At 29.2% G+C, this 20844-nt stretch overlaps 2 protein-coding genes across 2 annotated transcripts in view; one reads left to right on the top strand and one right to left on the bottom strand.

Moving 5' to 3' along the window:
• LOC126551093 (uncharacterized) overlaps nucleotides 1–20844 on the top strand; it is a 79272-nt gene that overhangs the window by 8811 nt on the left and 49617 nt on the right. The window lies entirely within an intron of this gene.
• Nucleotides 8378–20844, bottom strand: part of LOC126551160 (uncharacterized) — a 33238-nt gene continuing 20771 nt past the window's right edge. The window contains exons 2-3 of the mRNA XM_050203939.1: nucleotides 10635–10828; nucleotides 8378–10128 (exon numbers count right to left, since the gene is read on the bottom strand). Of these exons, the coding sequence (XP_050059896.1) occupies nucleotides 8555–10128; nucleotides 10635–10821 (1761 nt within the window). The 5' untranslated portion in view covers nucleotides 10822–10828 and the 3' untranslated portion in view covers nucleotides 8378–8554. The remainder of the gene's footprint in view (nucleotides 10129–10634; nucleotides 10829–20844) is intronic.

Below are 20844 nucleotides of genomic sequence, written 5' to 3' on the forward strand. Positions count from 1 at the left end.
CATTTCATTAATATTTAATAAAGACAAAATAAATTTACACAAGCACAAGTAAAATTATCATAAGATTGATTTAAAATATGTTTTACTGCTGTGTCAGAAGTACCAGCACAAAATCATTATATCCAGTGGCCCCTAAACTCTAACGCCAAGAGCTGACAATTCCACCTTTTTTCGGTGAGTGGGGGTCCTTGAGTACCCAAAAAAACTTTTTGTGTAAGTTATCACCGCTTTTTTTTATTATTATTATTTTAAAAAATTGATACTAATAGGTAAAAATGCTTTACGCTTTTAATCCCTACAAATTGTAACCCAACAAAGTACAATTTCATACCTGGAACCACCTACATACTTAAATTCATGCATTTTTTAGATTCTGAACGAAGTGATGAATGTATTGATTTTACAATGGTGTGTGTTTTTTTTTTTGTTTTGTTTTTGTGTCTGTGTACAGCATAACTAGTCGAAATAATGCTCCAATTTCAAACAATGGGGGTGGTTTCCGATGTAAAAGTGAATATCCTTGGTGCATTATAGAGGTAAAAAGTTTTCAAACAAATCGAGAAAAACAAAAAAAAAATGACGGAAAAACGGCAATTTTTACGCAAAACCAGTTTTCGACCAAATCGATTTTTTTTTATGGTTGTAATTCAAAAACTAATCACTGAAAATAATTGAAATTTTCACCAAATGTTAATGTCAGTGGTATCCGTATATAATTAAATTTTCAAAAAATTTTGACTTTTTTTGAGTTATTTATAGACCACTGAAATTTTCGATTTTTTTGAGAAATTTTTTTAAAAGTGTTGATAAAAAATTTTTGGATGACCAAAAAGTTTTGAAAATTTAATACAAGGTTCCTTATGAGTTGTTTTTAATGTAGCTAAAAAAAATTAAAAATCGTTAGTCACAATTTTTTTTTATAAGCGTTTTTAGTTCAAATTTTTACGAAATCTGTCGAAAACGCGAAAATTTGCAAGTAATTGTGAAGTTGAAAAATCATAAAATTTTTTTCTTTTATAACTAAGTTTTGAAAATTTGGTACAAGGTTCTCCATACATTTTTCTTCAAATATCTGTAAAAAAAACTCTACCGGGTTCAGACAAAAAATTTTTATGAGTGTTTGAAATTTAAATTTTTACAAAACCGCGTTAAATAACAGTTTAGCCTCAAACGATTTTTGATATTTGTTATTATTCAAAAAGTATAAGTCGTAGATACTTTAAAATTTTACCAGTTATTTAGATTGGCATTTTATTTACTTGATTTAATTTTAAAAATATTTTGAGTTTTTTTGAGTTATTTATAGACAACTGAAATTTTCAATTTTTCTGAAAATTTTTTTTTGAAGGGTCGATAAAATTTTTTTGGCCCTATCAAAATACTTGAAAATTTTATACAAAGTTCCTCATATTATTTTATTCTTAAAGTGATTAAAAAATTATAAGAATACATAGGCACAATTTTTTTTTATTAGCATTTAAAGTTCAAATATTGACAAAAATTCGTCAAAAGCATGAATATTTGCAAATTATTTAAGTTAAAAATCATAAAATTGTTTGTGTTTATAACTAAAGATTAAAAATACAACACTAAGTTTTCCATAAGTTTACCTTCAAGTATCTATAGGGAAAACTCAAAGCATCATTATAGGAAAAATTTTAAGTGCGTTTGAATTTTAAATTTTAACGAAATAGCGTAACGATAACGATTTATCCTTAAACGATTTTAAATATTTGTTATTATTCAAAAAGTATAAGTCGTAGATACTTTAAAATTTTACCAGTTATTAAGATTCGCGTTTTCTTTACGTGATTTAATTTTCAAAATATTTTGACTTTTTTTGAGCTATTTATAGACAACTGAAATTTTCAATTTTTCTGAAAATTGTTTTTTTATGTGTCGATAAAATTATTTTGGCCCTATCAAAATACTTGGAAATTTAATGCAAAGTTCCTCATAAGTTATTATTATAGTGATTAAAAAATTATAAGAATACATAGGCACAATTTTTTTTAATTGGCATTTGAAGTTCAAATATTGACAAAAATTCGTCAAAACTATGAATACTTGCAAATTATTTTGTAGGTATATTTCATAAAATGTTTTGTATAAGTATCTAAGAGTTGAAAATTTAATACAAGGTTTTTCATAAGTTTAGCTTACAATTATTATAAAAGAACTTAAATTTTGTTGTATTCAGGCCATTAAAACATAAACCACCTTTTTCACCAACCACTAGAAATTATATCCTAGGCTGACAAATCATCTTCGTTCAGAATCCTTTTTCGTATACAATGATAACTATCATTGGATTCAAATTTAACACTCCTATAATATATAATAATGATCCATACGGCACCTAATGTACAGCAGAGCGGTACTCACTTGCTCGCTTTTTTTTATTTAAAAAGCAATTATTGACACAAATTAAATGTATTTCTTAATTGTTTCATACTCTATTTTAATGAAGAACATAAATTCTTAATAAATAATATGGAATCTTATACAATCCTTGTAAAACATTATAGATTTAGTTAAATTATCATATATAGCACACATTAAATATACCTTTAATTCACAGTGAGTATCGAAGTAAATAAATAGATCCTGCAATAGTCCCATCTGAAAACACAATTTGTCAAGACGTTAATTACGTATGTTCGTGGTGGCTATTTTCTGAATATTTCTCTCGAACCATTAAATTATTTTATTTCCACGACCTTGCTATTGCGGGTTTGATTTGATTTATTCATAAAAAAACACCTAATAAACAGCTACATTTTTATAAATTATTTTATGTGTTAACTTAACGCAAATAATGAGACCATTAAATTTAATAGTAACTTTTATTTTTGTTTGTAGATAATGATTATTATACTAAAGGTTCAGGCAAATGGTGCGCTAAAAAAATTGAGGAAAATAAACTACAAATCAATGCATCCGATACAAGTGGTGCTAATAGTACAAGTGATACAAGTGGTGAAAGTGGTACAAGTGATATAAGTGGTGAAAGTGGTACAATTGAAACAATAGGTAGGTACTGAAATTAACTAGTAACCTAGTACAGTTGTAAGTACCACAATAAATGGCAGAATCTAGTTAATTATTTATTGTAATTTTATTTAAGATAATTAACTTTTGATCATATGTTTTTCAAAATATATATTTCACAGCACCAGCAACGATTGATTAACTTCTGTAAACCAACTGAAAACTACTATAAGTACATAAGTTGTATGTTCCAACAGTAAACCATTACTTTTAAAACTGGGGTATTTATTATATTATTTTTATCATAATCGAAAATATTATTATAATATTCTAAATACCATAAAATGTTAGATCACACGATTGTTATTATCCATATAAAAAAAAAAATAAGTTTTAAATTAATGTTACAAATAATACTTGTTTTACTTTATGTTTTTTTTTACTTTTAAATAAACTAACCTATATTAAATATTTAACTAAAATTTGTTAACAATAAGACATCATTTGAACTGAAAACATCAAATAATGAACTTTATTTATAAGAAGAATACTGTTATGGATAAGTTAAATATGAATTTTTACATTGAATAATTTTTTACATACTTAAGTTTTTGTAATCGACGGTATTCTCACTTTCTTACTAGTAAAAAACACGTCATTATTAAAATATATATAGTTTAAATAACAGATAAATAGTAAATACAAATACAAATACAAATAAGTATAGTCTATTCGCCATAAGTTGACCCACTTCCGCGCATGCATACTGAGCCGCCAGAACGTTCAGACCCCCCGGTCGGAGATTGGCGGTCTGTGATTGGTTGGTGGTGTTCGGAAATCGACAATGTTCGGTGCAGTAGTCAATAGGAGCGGTGGGGACGACACTACTAGCGCTCCGAAGACGCGGTGGCGTGCGCGGCCGTGACCGATTTTCATCGAGCGAGTGGGTCAACTTACGGCAAATTGACTATAATAGACAAAAAATTATCAATTCAACACAAATTATTCCGTTACGTCTGGCCACACTGGCGCTACCTGGCATAATAATAGTAGACGTAGACACAAATTATGCGCATGTTTCATATTCTAACCTAACCTTAAAATATATAGGCACCTCCCAAAACAGTCATCCAATAGATAAATACTACAGCTATTTCTTTTAATATAATTCATTGTTTTAGGTTTTAGGAATGGGGCGTAATAGAGATAAAAGTCAACGTACCAATTATATAATAATTATAAATGACGGAAAATACTGAACACTAAAGCATAAAAATCGTGTAATTTTAAATATTAAAAATTTTATATCATGTTATCAAGGCCCCATGAAAGTTAGGTTAGGTATCTAACCTTACCTAACCTAACCCCCCCCCCGCAAAGTTAGATAATAATTTATTTATTTATTTATTTATTTATAATAATTAAACGGAAAGAGTCATTAAACAAATGGTTAAATACAGCAATAAGTGCCAATAACAGAGATTACAATTAAATATAAATTGTGTACGGTATACATTGAGAAATATACAAAATACAAATTAATATAAATAATAATAACGAAACTATTCATTTAAGATTCAAAATATCATAAAAGAAACATGGGTCCGACAATATAAAAATAAACTTAACTAGTGAAAATTAAAAGTTAAACTATAACCAACAAACATCAACTGATTAGCAGGACAATTTTATTATATAATTTTTGTCAGAATGAACAGAATAAAAAAGTTCAGAATTTCTGGTATTAAAGGAATGAATTTTAAAGCTGATCAAATATAGTAAATCAGGACAATCATTCAAGCTAGAAATCAGTTTATTTCTATTTTGAGACTAGCTGTAATCGTCTGATTTTAAGCGGAATAAAACTTACATTATTTAAAATATTGTTAATATTATTGTAAAAAAATAATTGGGTTCTTGATTAAATTAAAACGCATAACCTTACATTTTTTTATATTTAAAAACGTATCATTACTTTTACTCCAACTGTGTAAGTTGTTTAGATCTGTTTTTAAATCAGTAGCATCATGATTATCTTTTATTATTTTTAAGAACATTAGTATCAATAGCAAAAATAAATAAAATTTCAGACTTTTTAATAACATCTGATTTTATTTGATTATACTTCCGATGTCTTAATTTTTTTTTATAAAATAAAATATTATTCACGCATGTAACATAACGAAATAACCCATTTTATGCCCATCGGTAAAAATGGTTATATTATTATTAAGCAATAAAAAATAGTAAAAAAATACAAATAAGAATATAACGAGATCGTATATTATTTTCATTATCAATCATTGACAATGAGTCACTCATAATAAATATTTATGAAACAAAATACAACAGTCAAATAATTGTGAAACGTACGAGCGATCTGAAACATAATATCGTCGAAAGTATACAATAAGTTATTAATTTAAAATTATTGTTATTTGATGGTGATCAATGATCATATTATATAATTATAATTACATAAAATAATCAATTATATATTTAATTTTAATTTTTGTACCTGTAGCGTGCCACGTATGAGCAACGGTAGAGATGTAGTATAAAGTAGATTAGCTAATAAAATAAAGACTGATGAAATATTTTTTTAAGTATTTTATTTTTACGAAAATATTCTATGTTCAAATAATTAAATAAATTAAACTCTAAAAAATATTCCAAAAAGGTATTTTCTAGGTCCAAAAGGTACAATTATTGAACTGGGTGACGTAAAGGTGCTCGCTCTAATTCTGGTGAATCAAGTCTGAAATGTGCCTATTCTGGGCATTTATATATCATCCAGGGACTCCCGCGGTACCTGCAGATCCCTGCTGGTCAGTGGCACGTGCAAAATTCGCCTTCCCACGCTCTGCGTCAATTATATATAGATGATTTCCTGTTAAGTCATAAGTGTGCGTCAACTATATATCTATAATATACAGTAGCCTGTAGTTCCGACAAACATTAATTCTTATCATACACACCCGTGGTCCACAAATACAATTACACAAAAAACCAAAATTTATAATCTGTAACCTTGTAATTTTTAACCTACTATCGCCTACTACCTATCGTGTATTAAGTGTGTACTGTACAGACCTATAATATGTGATCCACAACAAATCGTTGCTACTTTTTCTTCTACAATACAATTATTGAACATGGTTATACCCATTCATTATGGTGTGTATTCAAATTATGTTCGTGAGACCATTACAGATAAGATAGGTAGGTGTTATCTTTTACCTTATTTTATATATTATTAAAGGTACACACCGCACAACGAAATAGCAATAACGGTAACATTTGAAGTTCTCATATCGGGAGACGGTATTCTTTGCTCATTTTATTACTTGTATTTTACGCCACGAATTGGTACATGTAAGTACGTATGTAATTTGCACCAAAATAAAAAAATATTACATGTATTTTGAGCCACATATATAAGTTAATTTTGGTAGGTAATTTGCACCACGAAAGAAAACGAAATTGAAAATGTAATTTTCGCGTAATCATATCAATTTATTTGTAAATATAAATTTTTTGTACAAATTGTATACTAACAATTTGTTTTACTAAGTCCAATGGCACTTATGATCTTTATTATCAGTTTTTTTTTATACTCAACTTGTTTATTAGCAAGTTATGAAATTAAATTTATTTATTTTCAATGATAAAATTTTTATATTTTTGTATTTCAAATTTATTATTATTATTATTATTTTATTGGCTGCAGTCTCTTGAAAAATTTTAGAATTTTATATATATTTCAATCTTAAAGGAAAAAAGAAAATTCTCAATTTACAAACATTGAACTTCTACCAATTTATAATGACTTAAAAATAAAATATAAATATAAAGTATGGAATTGTATTTAAATATTTGTTTCTTCAATAATGTATCTTTAACTCATCACTTTATGAGATATAAAATAGGGGATGGGTACGAGTCTTTCCTCCAAGAAATGGTAATGTATAGTATAGTACGCAACATGAAAACGTGCGGATGATCACTGCAGGCCCAGTGGCCTTTTAGCGTTGGTAGTTTCTAAACTGCTCAAGTGTATATAGAACCGCTGTCACGCTGCGGTCATCCACACGTTTTCGTGTCGAGTACTAAAGTTATTTATTATGTATATTTTTTACTTACCTTTCGAACATGATCATCAGATGTACCTATCATAATTGTTGTAGTGGATATTAAATAGTTAGAAGAGAAAAAGTTTTATTGAAATATTATAATAGACAAATCGAAAGATAGAGTTAACAGAAAATTACATTTTTTACATTTATAAAAATGAACAGTAGTTTTGAACATTTACTAAGAATGTGTTAGGTGAGTAACTAAGCGTCCTGTTGATTGTCATACCTAGTATATTTTATAAATGTTAGTATGTTACCTTTGTACTTAAATTTACAGATGGCGGCATTAATCATTTGTATATTGGCATGTTATATGTACTATTATTATAATAATTTGTTTTTATACAGCTTCAAAGATTAATAATTTTCTTAACTCTAAAAATAATTTTATCAATAATAGTTACCTTATGTTAATTAATATTTGTGTAGTTGAATAAATAATATTCCATTTATTTTTTTTATCTTCTTTATCTTAAATCTTAATATAACCTAATTAACAATAAATATCTTTTGTTAATTATTGTTTGTGTAGCTGTACCGGATGATATATTTGTTTAATATTCTTAAATTTAAATAATGATAAATAAAAATGTATATATCACTACAGTTATAGTTTGCAAATGTAGAGTTTAATTTCATAATAATCAAAACGTAATTTTAGAAAACTTCGTAATCCACATTTTAATGGTGCGAAGTCAATTATGTGATTTTCGAAGATCAAAATGCCGTGATCATTCAAACACCGCAGAACGTTTATGTCAACAATTTTCCGAAAACCAATTGTCCAGCAAAACTGCTAAGAATACCTAATAAATAAATTATTAGAAACCCCTGTGCATAACATTTGTTTCATATAAAATTATAAGGGGCTGTGTGGTGCAGTGGTCACACAAGTTGGCCACGACGCGCGCAGTAACCAGTTCGAACCCGGCTCAGTGCAAAAAATATTCTGCATAATTTTCGGTAGTCTCTCTTCCCAGCTGTCGTTCTGGTTGCCTACTCTTCCCCCCATCGGACCCACTCAACTGGGAGTGAAATCCACACAAATGAATATTCTCTTCCTAAGAGAAGGGGATTCAAGTATTACATACTGCGCTCTACCCCAAAACGAAAAAGACTTCAATAAAGACCCAAACGGTCGTTTCGATAATAATAATTGAAAAAATAAATAAATAAATTGTAAGGTATTGTACTTTTTTTTTCTGGTTGGAACCGACAACCGGTAGGAAACCGCTTTCGCATTACTTCCTCCCGGTCGCCATAGTTTATTTGATAAAAACAAATGAATACATCAGAAAATGGGAATTGGTGAGACAATCCCCCACCTAACTCTTTTACAAATAAAAATTACAATTTACAAAATACAACTTATTTTAGCTCGTTTAATCGGTTACCAGCGATAATTAAAAGTTATAATAAAATATAATCTATGATGGTGCACATTCTTGCAATTCTTGATATTCTTGCGGGGATACATCAATCTCTGAACACCCATTTTCCAGCGCATATTGTAGACATGAGCCTTTTCCGTTTCTCCTGGCCAGATCACACGTACGTTTGTCCCACGGGCAGCCGTGTTCATGGGCATACCGCAGCACATCAATATGCCCACAGCCTGCGGCCCACATACACGTGTCCTCGTTCCATGGACAACCGTTTTCATGCGCATACCGCAGGACATCCATGTGTCCGGAGAATGCGGCCACCATACACGTGTCCTCGTTCCATGGACAACCGTTTTCATGGGCATACCGCAAGACATCCAGGTGCCCGTAGCTTGCGGCCGCGATACTCGTTCTCACGTCCCATGGACAACCGTGTTCATGGGCATACCGCAGCATGTCCATGTGCCCACGTTTTGCGGCTGCCTTACACGTGATCTCGTTCCATGGACAACCGTTTTCATGCGCATACCGCAAGACATCCATGTGTCCGTAGACTACGGCCACCATACACGTGTCCTCGTTCCATGGACAACCGTTTTCATGGGCATACCGCAAGACATCCAGGTGCCCGTAGCTTGCGGCCGCGATACTCGTTCTCACGTCCCATGGACAACCGTGTTCATGGGCATACCGCAGCATGTCCATGTGCCCACGTTTTGCGGCTGCCATACACGTGTTCTCGTTCCATGGACAACCGTTTTCATGCGCATACCGCAAAACATCCACGTGCCCGTATTTTGCGGCCGCGATACTCGTAACCTCGTTCCACGGACAACCGTTTTCATGGGCATACCGCAAGACATCCACGTGCCCGTAGGTTGCGGCCGCGATACTCGTTCTCACGTCCCATGGACAACCGTGTTCATGGGCATACCGCAGCATGTCCATGTGCCCACGTTTTGCAGCTGCCTCACACGTGTTCTCGTTCCATGGACAACCGTTTTCATGCGCATACCGCAAAACATCCACGTGCCCGGAGCTTGCGGCCATGGTACACGTGATTTCATTCCACGGGCATCCGTGTTCATGCGCATACCGTAAGACATCCATGTGCCCGAAGCCTGCGGCTGCGTTACACGTGTCCACGTTCCATGGACAACCGTTTTCATGGGCATACCGCAAGACATCCACGTGCCCGTAGGTTGCGGCCGCGATACTCGTTCTCACGTCCCATGGACAACCGTGTTCATGGGCATACCGCAGCATGTCCATGTGCCCACGTTTTGCAGCTGCCTCACACGTGGTCTCGTTCCACGGGCAACCGTTTTCATGCGCATACCGCAACAAATCAATATGCCCACCTTCTGCGGCGGCTTTACACGTGTTATCGTCCCATAGACACCCATTGTTGTGGAGGTATACTAGACACTCCAGTTGGCCATTAAGGGCCGCTACCTGGCACACGACCTCATCAAATGAACGAAAGCGATTGTATTCAATTTCATTTTTAGCAGCATTTGCGCGTACGGATCGTGTCCACGGGAACCCGCAAACTTCAGTGAACGCTAAACATATTAAATGACCACTTGCAGCGGCCTTTTCGCTCATCGGGTAATCTAAAATTTAACATACTATTATATAACTGGATAACTCATAATACAAATGCATATTTAAAAGTAAATAAAGTGTTGACTCATTTATTGCAGTGTTAGAATCCTTTCAAGGAGATTATTGCGTAGATAAATATTTCAGCAGGACTTAATTAAAAATTAGAACAAGTCCGTGAAAAATATTGAGGTATTATACCAAACATATCAAATAAAATATTTATGATAGCCTTCCAAAGTCCTGGGACTACTATTTGAAAAAAAATACTTGTGAAATGAAAATTCTCGTTCCCTTCAGGAGCATTATCAATATTTACCACAACGATTGATCATGTGCGAATGTGCAGGGTTGGATTATAGGAAAAAGGTGATCAATTAGCCATTAGAGTAGTATTTAATACGGTTAAACGGAAAATATGTAACAATGGTTGGGTTTTATGAATAAAAGTAAATACAGTAATAATATTCGAGTTTATTACACTCTTTATATTCGTTCAAACTATAATCTTGCTTACCTTCATCTTCCATATATTTAACTTCGATATCATTATCTACAATATTTAATTTTGACTTTTTTTTCTGGTAATTCATAATATCGATACAACAGGGTTGTATATCAATTTTCAAAGTTTCCAAATCGTCGTAAAAATCCTTTTCTTCATCGTTGCAAGTGTAGTAAGATAACTTTGCCAAAGAGAACATTTTACAGCTGTGAAAAACAATAAAGTGTTAATGATATTATATGTGAGCTATAATACTGTTATTAATATAAAATCAATATTAAAAATAATGATACAAGAACTACGATTGGTGTACCTAGTCTGATAGACCCGCATAGTTTTCTGTCACGGTAAATTAAAAAATATAAATAATAACAACGAATGTCAACTAAATTGCAGTACCTAAGAAGAAAGTACACTAAATAATATATTAAAATCATTAAGTATAATATTACTTATTTCCTTCAAATACTATACAATATACTTACTAATAATACTGCAAAAACACTTAACTAATCCTATCAAATTATGTTGTTGCTCGTAAACCTATATTGATTGTGTTATTTTGGAGGGTGCCCTAAATCGCTAAACTTGATACCTACAGCGCAACATTTGTAAGATGTGAAGCATTGTAAACAGTAGCAACACGCCGTTTATTCCGTTAATTTTTTATGTAAATTGCGGCCCGGGTAGGTATATTTTATACATACGTAAATTACGTCTATGGTTTTTCTTTTTAAATTTTTGTTAAGTTTTTGTCGATTTATAATTGGTCCAGAAATTCGTAAATAATTGCGATCTTTAAATTTTCTATACAAATTATTATAAAATTTCATAAAATACTTACACGTTTTAACTGTAAAACACATAGCATTGAACAATATTAAATATGATATTAATACTTATCTTGTAATTGAACAGCCTTTAGGAAATCAAATATATCCATGTTCCGTAATTTACGTCCATTTCAAATTTACCTGGGAGGCAATTCACATATGTTTTAAAATTACACTGGCTGCAATTTACATAATACCTATATGACTAAATGACCTTTATTTTCCTCTCCAAATTGTTTTTCATAACAGTAATAAATAATACTTCCAAGTACATACACATATTTGTGTTAGCAGTGTGTTTTTATTATAAAATTTATAATTATTATAGTACTTACGAACTAAATGAGTTTTTTCATTTTTTCAGTATACATATAAGAAATTGTTAATTTTCATAAACTATAGTATTACCTCTATTGACGTGTTACACAAAAAAATTGATAAAATTAATGGTTCAATAAAATTTAATGGACTTGGTTAAGTTAGGGCCACTCAATCATGTTTAAATGCATATTAGGTGACTATTGATTCAATGTATGATGTTTAGTGATTGTTCTGAAAAACTGGAAACCCATTATAAGTATGATAGATCATTCTTAAAATTTTGAATTACAATCATGCTACAATTTGAATTTTATTTTGTTTTGGAGTCACAACCAATGTTTTATTGATTCAGCGGTAAAGTGAACAAAAACGGTACCTATACTTGTTTATTATAAGAACTAGTTTTAAGTTTATATATAATATAAAACTAGTTCATATTTAATGTCTTGAACTTAAACTGACAAAGTTTTTTAAAAAAATTTACTAATAGTTTTAAAAAGACAATTATTAACGAAGATGAATTTTTATAGATAATAGATCATGGAATTATGTTTAATCACTATAGGTTTCAGTAATTGTCGAATAATAAACATTTTTTTGGAAAAATAAATGATAAAGGTTACCAATTTAGTGAAACAATAAATGTATACACTATGTTTATATTATATTATATATAATTTATTAATTTATATATATACATATTACGTATAGGCAAGACGTATTCAAATATTTGAAATTTAAAATGCTTAATCGGTAAACGTCATTTATCGGAGACGATAGCGGTAGAATATTGCAGCTGCGAGCACAATAGGCAGAGAAAATACAATGAAATACATGGGTGTGATCATGCTGTGAACAAAATATTCCGTAGAAGACTCCAAAGAGAAATCGCTGTTTGGACCCCAACACGATAATACTGATATAGTTTTCTTTTTCGTTGTTCGTGTGACACCATATGTTGGTAGTCTTTTATATACATCGGCATAATACGAGTATGTGTTTTCATTGTGTGTGAGGATTTAACGACTGTTATAGCCCATACTGCAGAGTTGTGATTATTATTATTATTATTATTATTATTATATACCCTTGTAATAGTTTTCGGGCACTGGACAATATTGTTTTTTAAAAAGATGTCACTTTTAATCTTGATTTAAGTAGCATCCGGTATATATATATATATTCTAGGACATTAAAATATATAGTCAGAAAAAATATATACATATATATAATTATCTTTAGAAGTATAAACCTTTTCAGTCGAAGATTATAAATTGTTGCCTTGGTAAAGATATGTATAATACATATGTATATTATATATATATATATAATTATCTGAAAACGACAGTCCTCGAAGAGAGATCATTACACACGACCGGTGTCGCAAAGTAATCTCAATAACTATCTGCACGGTCAAGTAGGAAAACCGATAATATAATATTATGTAGAAACGGTTAGATATGAAATAAAATTATATAATTACTAAGATTTTTCAGTTGAATATAAGGAGAAAAACATCTTTACCGCTAAACACGATTTAATGTATAAAATGACTTGTATACAAATTAATATAGCGTAGTATTTGGTTGAAAAAGGTAACACTCCCGCATGTATTGCAGTATATCGCTGACGGTCATCTCATTTTACGTCGATAGAGACATAACATTATTATCCTAAAGAAATTTCAATTTTGAAATGACTTTTCAAATCAGCATGTAGATATATTTAATTTATTGCATTTTCTTAACCGTATAACAAACATTTTTTATGTTGTCTAGTCGGTTATATCCTAAGGAATTTTATAAGGAAACTTAAATGTGTCTACTACCATAAGGCTTTTTAGTGTGTGCAAAGTAAATTAATATTAGTATATGTGCACTAGTGTGTTACACATTTCGCCCGGCTTCCAAAAACCGTAACAATATACACACGCACAATCATGTCAAATAGTACAAAATGGTACGATTTTAGTGATTATACACTAATTTAGTTTTTAAATAGACATATTATTCTGCTATGAAAAAAATGTGAGACTTTGGCTGGTCCGAAATCGATTCAGTAAAATCATTAATTCAAAATTGTGCATTTTAATATAAATTAAATTAAACAATCGAAAGTCTAGCACAATCTTGTTACAGCTTAAATAGTTTAAAACGGTTTTTTTTCTCGATTAGAATTGATTTTATTAAATTCTTTAAATAGTTAAGTACACAAAAATAATAGTTTTAATATATTAAAGCTGTAATAATAATACAAATATTAAATAAATATTTATGTAGCAAATAAAACATTAAGTATTTATCTTAACTAATTAAAATTCACATAAAACATACAAAAAAAAATATATATATCTTATTCAAAAAAAATTAATTTGGATTGCGGTTGCGAGAATAAAGGAGTAAAAACTTTCCCTAAATGTGCACTTTGGTACTACCTATCTATCACATTAAACCGTTTTTTTAATCTAAGACCACCGAGTTGAGATATTTAGTGGTACCTACATATAAAGCGGGACACACTGTTTATACAAAAAAAATGATTATAATATAATTAAGAAATCAGTTTGTTCGTAAATTGGTTGCTGTAAACATTATTATACAATAATTAACTATACCTAATTTATTCACAAAAATCTACATAAAATTGATAACTTAACTTTAACTTATTTGTCATGTAAAGCAATGCATAATACTTCATAATAACAGAGAATAAAAAACCTAATAACTATTTATAATTAATCAAGTTATTATACAGCCCAAGTCTGCTAATTAATTTGAATACACCAAGCATGCAGAGAATCACTTTCGAAAAAAATTTAAAAATCCTTTTTCTTCCTAATCTAAACGCCTTATCCCATACTTGTCAGTTCTCACCCACCCTTAAGGTCGTTAGAATGCAATTTAAATAAAATAATATTTGATTATTTATATAAATAAAACAGACATACCTGAATGTACAACACGAGATGAACAGTGACGATTGTATTCTCTTCCACAATAGATACCTCGAAGCCGTGACTCAAAAACGAGACTGAGTTGGTCTGTACTCTGTAGACTGTAGAGTGTACTGTTGGCGATACCATGACACATTGGCAAAATGGCAAACTAGTGAGCCCAGATAGATTAGATATACTACTCAAGCGCTCCCCGTGTTTGACTCGAGTTTTATCAATTGATAGTTTCGATTTTTATACTATCGATAATTTACAAGATCGATACTTACATTTTGGATAATTATTTATTTTTTATTATTTATAAAATAGAATAATATATTATTTTATTTAATATATTTTTAGAAATGGTTACGTTTTAAATTTTAGTACACAAAATAATTTGTAAACGTAATTGATTATATTTAATGATTATAATTGATTTTAAGCCCATAAAAAAGATTAAATAGAAAGGCAACTCCCACAGCACGTTTAGATACTCTACTCTGAGCGCTCCCGTGTTTCACTCAAGTTTTAACAATTGATAGTTTCGATTTTTATACTATCGATAATTTACAAGATCTATACTAACATTATTGATAATTATTTTTTTTATATATATTTTAATAGCCTGAATACACCAAAATGTAAGTTCTTTTATAATTATTGTAAGCTAAACTTATAAAAAATCTTGTATTAAATTTTTAACTCTTAGCTATCTATACAAACATTTTTATGAATTATACCTACAAAATAATTTTCAAATATTCATAATTTTGACGAATTTTCGTCAAAATTAGAACTTCAAATTCTAATAAAAAAAAATTGTGCCTATGTATTCTAATAATTTTTTAATTACTATAAGAATAAAATATGAGGAACTTTGTTTAAAATTTTTAAGTACTTTGATAAGGCCAAAAAATTTTATCGACATCTCAAAAAAAAATTTATTTCAGTTGTCTATAAATAGCTCGAAAAAACTCAAAATGTTTTGAAAATTAAATCATGTAAAGAAAATGCCAATCTAAATAACTGGTAAAATTTTCAAGTATCTATGACTTATACTTTTTGAATAATAACAAATATTTAAAATCGTATGAGGATAAAATCGTTATCGTTACGCGATTTCGTAAAAATTTAAATTTCAAATTAACTTAAAATTTTTCTTATAATGATGCTTCGAGTTTCCTCTATAGATACTTGAAGGAAAACTTATAGAAAACTTAGTGTTGTATTTTAAATTCTTAGTTATTAGCACAAAAAATTTTATGATTTTTCAACTTAAAAATTACTTGCAAATATTCACGTTTTCGACAGATTTCGTAAAAATTTGAACTATAAACGCTTATAAAAAAAAATTGTGACTAACGATTTTTAATTTTTTTTAGCTACAAAAAGAACCTTGTATTAAATTTTCTAGTTATTTTGGTCATCCAAAATTTTTTTACCGACACTTACAAAAAAAAATACGAATGAAAATCGAAAATTTCAGTGGTCTATAAATAACTCAAAAAAAGTCAAAAAAATTTTGTTTAACTGTATATAGATAACACTAACATAAACATTTGGTGAAAATTTCAAGTATTTACAGTGATTAGTTTTTAAATAACAACCATATAAAAAAATCGATTCGGTCGAAAACTAGTTTTGCGTAAAAATTCCCGTTTTTCCGTCATTTTTTTTTTTGTTTTTCTGAAAACTGTTGGAAAATGTTTGCTTTTTACCTCTATAATGCACCAAGGATATTCACTTTTCCATCGGAAACCACCCCCGAAGTTTAAAATTGAAGCATTATTTCGATTAGTTATGCTGTACACAGACACAAAAATAAAACATACATCATTGTAAAATCAATACATTCATCACTCCGTTCAGAATCTAAAATATTATATCGATTTGCTTAATTGTTGCTTATTGATAAGGAATTTTTTGAGAGAATTTGTGTAGTTTGTGTTCTATCCGTGCAACCGTTTGCACCAATGATATAATTCTACAATTTGGCTTAAAATTTATAGGTACATTATACAATAAATAAATTAAATTGAATAGATTCGAATTCCTAATTCCTACGAAAACATTTAAATACTTGCTAGATGAAAATAATTTATTGTTGTTGTTGTACACATATCAATTTGTCTCGGTAGTCGGTACTTGTGTTTTACTTTTGTATAATTTTATAATAGTATTAGGTATTTTAATATAATGTTGATGATCTAACAAATTTTAGTTTTTTGTGTACTTACCACGTCTGTGTATGACAACAATTATCGTTTTCCGACCTACAAGCTACAGTATATTACTATATTTTCTACTTCATTTCAACCATATCCTGGTTAAAACGATACAATGTGTGTTAAACTCTGCGTGTCTTTTTTTTTTTTTGTAATTTGGTCGATATACCTCCCTGCAGGATGCAATGTCAATGTGTATTGTGTATAAATACTAGCAATATTACCGGATGAAGAACGTTAACAATACGATGAGCAGCCTTATATGTGACATGTACCTATTTACATTAGGTTTAACGGTGAACGAAAAAATAAAGCGCAAGTACCTTTTATTAAAGATACGGATATTTTATAATATATAGCTCTTAATATGTATTTCTAATCATATATTGTTATCAAATGTTATTATTTTACATAGCGTACCAAAAACATCTGGTTTAGAGTAGAACTGGATACCTCTGTTTTAAATGAAGTCAAAACTGTTATAATTTATGAAATTATATTTTCTCATGTTATATAGCAACTCAAATAAAAACGAGTATAAAATCTAATTTAATAGTGGATATATTAGACTCGTATAGTCATTGACAATTAATGTTCACGTTAAGAATATCAATAATATAAAGAATGTATCTATTGATGCTTATTAGCAGACACATTAAGGTCATCTGCCGCAACCATACAATGCACATCCGTTAACATGCCCAAGTGATCGAATCGTATAGTGCAGGGGTCTCCAAACTTTTTTATTCAAGGGCCACAAAAAATATCATCATCTCTTAGCGGGCCAAAAGTTTATACACATACATTATGACACATTAAAACATACAATTTTTAATTTTTAAATGATAGATATATTATCTTGTATATTTATTATCCTAAATTTAAAATTTGTTTGAGGGCCGTAGTTTGGAGATCCCTGGTATAGCGTACTCACAAATAATAAACTTCAATCATCGTACTGTTAATAAATTGTAATGTATATTATTTAATAAAAGCTATATGATTAAATGTAATGAATGTATTGATGCTAAGTAGTAGACACATTAAATAATAATCGATATTCACACGCGTTTGGAAACGCTGTTCCCTAATAACCTAATAAATGTAGCCAGGATGTCGTAGTTATTTAAACGATGAATATAAGTATGGCCGATATTTAGTACCTCCTATTAACGATAACGATTTATCCTCAAATGATTTTAAATATTTGTTATTATTCAAAAAGTATAAGTCGAAGATACTTGAAAATTTCACCAGTTATTAAGATTGGAATTTTATTTACAAGACTTATTATCAAAGTACTTAGACTTTTTTTGAGCTATTTAAAGACAACTGAAATTTTCGATTTTTCTGATAATATTTTTTTTTTTAAGTGTGGATAAAATTTTTTGGTCAAATCAAAATACTTGAAAATTCAATACAAAGTTTCTCAAAAGTTATTCTTTAAGTGATTAAAAAATTATAAGAATACATTGGCAAGATTTTTTTGGTTAATATTTCAAGTTCAAATATGAACAACAATTCGTCAAAATCATGAATATTTGCAAATTTATTTGTAGTTGAAAATTCATAAAATTGTTTGTACCTATATAGGTACCTAAGAGTTGAAAGTTTAATAGGAGATTTTCCATCAGATTAGCTTATACAATAATTATAAAAAGACTCAAATGATGGTGTATTCAGGCCATTAAAAGATTAACCGCCTTATTCAACAATCACTGGAAATTATATCCTAGGCTGAAAAATCTCGAAACTGAAGTAAGCATTTATTCGGGAAACACGTCCACAAATATCGAAGAAAATACACACACGCGCCAATATTTTTATATTTAATTCCGATTTTAACTTGACATAAGAACATGTTTTTCTATTTAAAAAAAAATAAAAATTCAAACGTGTATATCTGTATGAACAATAAAAAACTACAATACATCATGTATTAATTTTTATGTAGTATTATTATACTGCTGTTGTATTTTCGAATAAGAGTACATCTAGAGTCTATACTAAGAACTAAATATTATAAAATATCCGTATTCTTAATAAAGGTCCCATGCGAGATTAAACAACAATTTTTACTGAATAATATGATATATAATGTACTTCCTTAAAGATTATGGGTAAAACGTTATAAAATATATTAACAATATAATACTAGGTAGTCGGATGTGTTATTTGTTTGCGTTTTATTTTTTTGTTCACCATTAAACCTAATGTAAATACATGGCATATATAAGGCTGATCATCGTATAGTTAACGTTCTTCATCCGGTCCTAATGCTAGTATTTATACACAATACACATTGACATTGCAGCCTGCAGGGAGGTATATCGACTAAATAACGAAAAAAAGACACTCAGATGTTAACACGCATATAAAAAGAATATGGTTGAAATGAAGTAGAAAATATAAAATAATATTAAATATACTGTAGCCTGTAGGTCCGACAAACGTGAATTCTTGTCATACACATACATGTGGTCCACAAATACAAATACAAATACACAGAAAACTAAAATTTGTAATTAGTAACCTACTATCGCCTACTACATTCATTATATTTGTTCAAACTGTATTTTTGCTAACCTTCATCGTCTACATAAAAGTTTCCAAATCGTCGTAAAAATTCTTTTCTTCATCGTTGTAAGTGTATTAAGATAATTTTGCAAAAGAGAACATTTTACAGCTGTGAAAAACAATAAAGTGTTAATGATATTATATTAGTGTAAATAAGGATCTAACCCCCTAACCCACTGACCATTGTGAAAGCTGATCCCAGGATGTATAATACTTTTAACCAAAACTATACTTACTAAAGGAGATGTATAAAAGGTTTCTGTCGATCCAAAGAATTTCAATTATTCAATTTAAGTATTAAATAATATATTTGAAATTATTTGAATGTTCGATTACTAAAAAATACAAAATAATAAACAGTTAAGACCGTAAGATTAATGTAGTTTTCCCACCCATATCTTTCTAAATTCACTGTAGGTACAGTGTACATATTTATTGATTTCTATCACTACATAGTATAAAGTTTTAATAATATATATATATACGTAGTTTTAGTTACTACCTATATGTGAGCTATAATACTGTTATTTACATAAAATCAATGTTAAAAATAATGCTATAAGAAGTACGATTGGTGTACCCAGTCTAATAGACTCGCGCAGTTTTCTTTACTAAAAATACTGCAAAAATAGTTTTTTAATCCTATCAGATTATGCTGCAGCTGATAAACCTTTATAGACGGTGTTATTTTGGAGGGTGACCTAAATCGCTAAAATTGATACCTGCAGGGCTACATTTGTAAGATGTAAACAGTTGCAACACGCCGTTTATTCCGTTAATTTTTTATGTAAATTGCGGCCGGGGTAGGTATCTTTTATACATACATAAATTACGTCTAGGGTTGAAACGATATCCGCTGAAAATATGTCTAAATGTCAAGTAGAGGATAATCACATTTCTGTTATAATATCTATTATTTATTCGTTCTAATCAGAGACTTCTAGAAATATTCCTCAAACAATTAATTAAAAATATAAAAATACTTAAATATTAAAAGAATTATTTGATTAGTAATTGACATAATTATTATTGTCAAATGTTAACTTTTAATGAAGAATTTTATTATAATATTATAATTTAATTGCATTCTTTGTACATATTGTAATTTATTAAATAATGTATAAACATAAATCAAGTGCACCGAAACGCTGAGAAACAATGAATATTAAATTCGAATCGGTATGATTAAAAAACAAATATCATTCTAAAAATTGTTGTATATAATATAATATAGATGATAAATTGTATTTTTGTAAGTTTCATGCAATATCATATGAATTATACTAATGCATAATACAGGGTGATTTTTTTATCGTGAACCAGTTAGTATT

Source organism: Aphis gossypii, chromosome 3 (genome assembly GCF_020184175.1).
Source record: "Aphis gossypii isolate Hap1 chromosome 3, ASM2018417v2, whole genome shotgun sequence".
Taxonomy (NCBI): domain Eukaryota; kingdom Metazoa; phylum Arthropoda; class Insecta; order Hemiptera; family Aphididae; genus Aphis; species Aphis gossypii.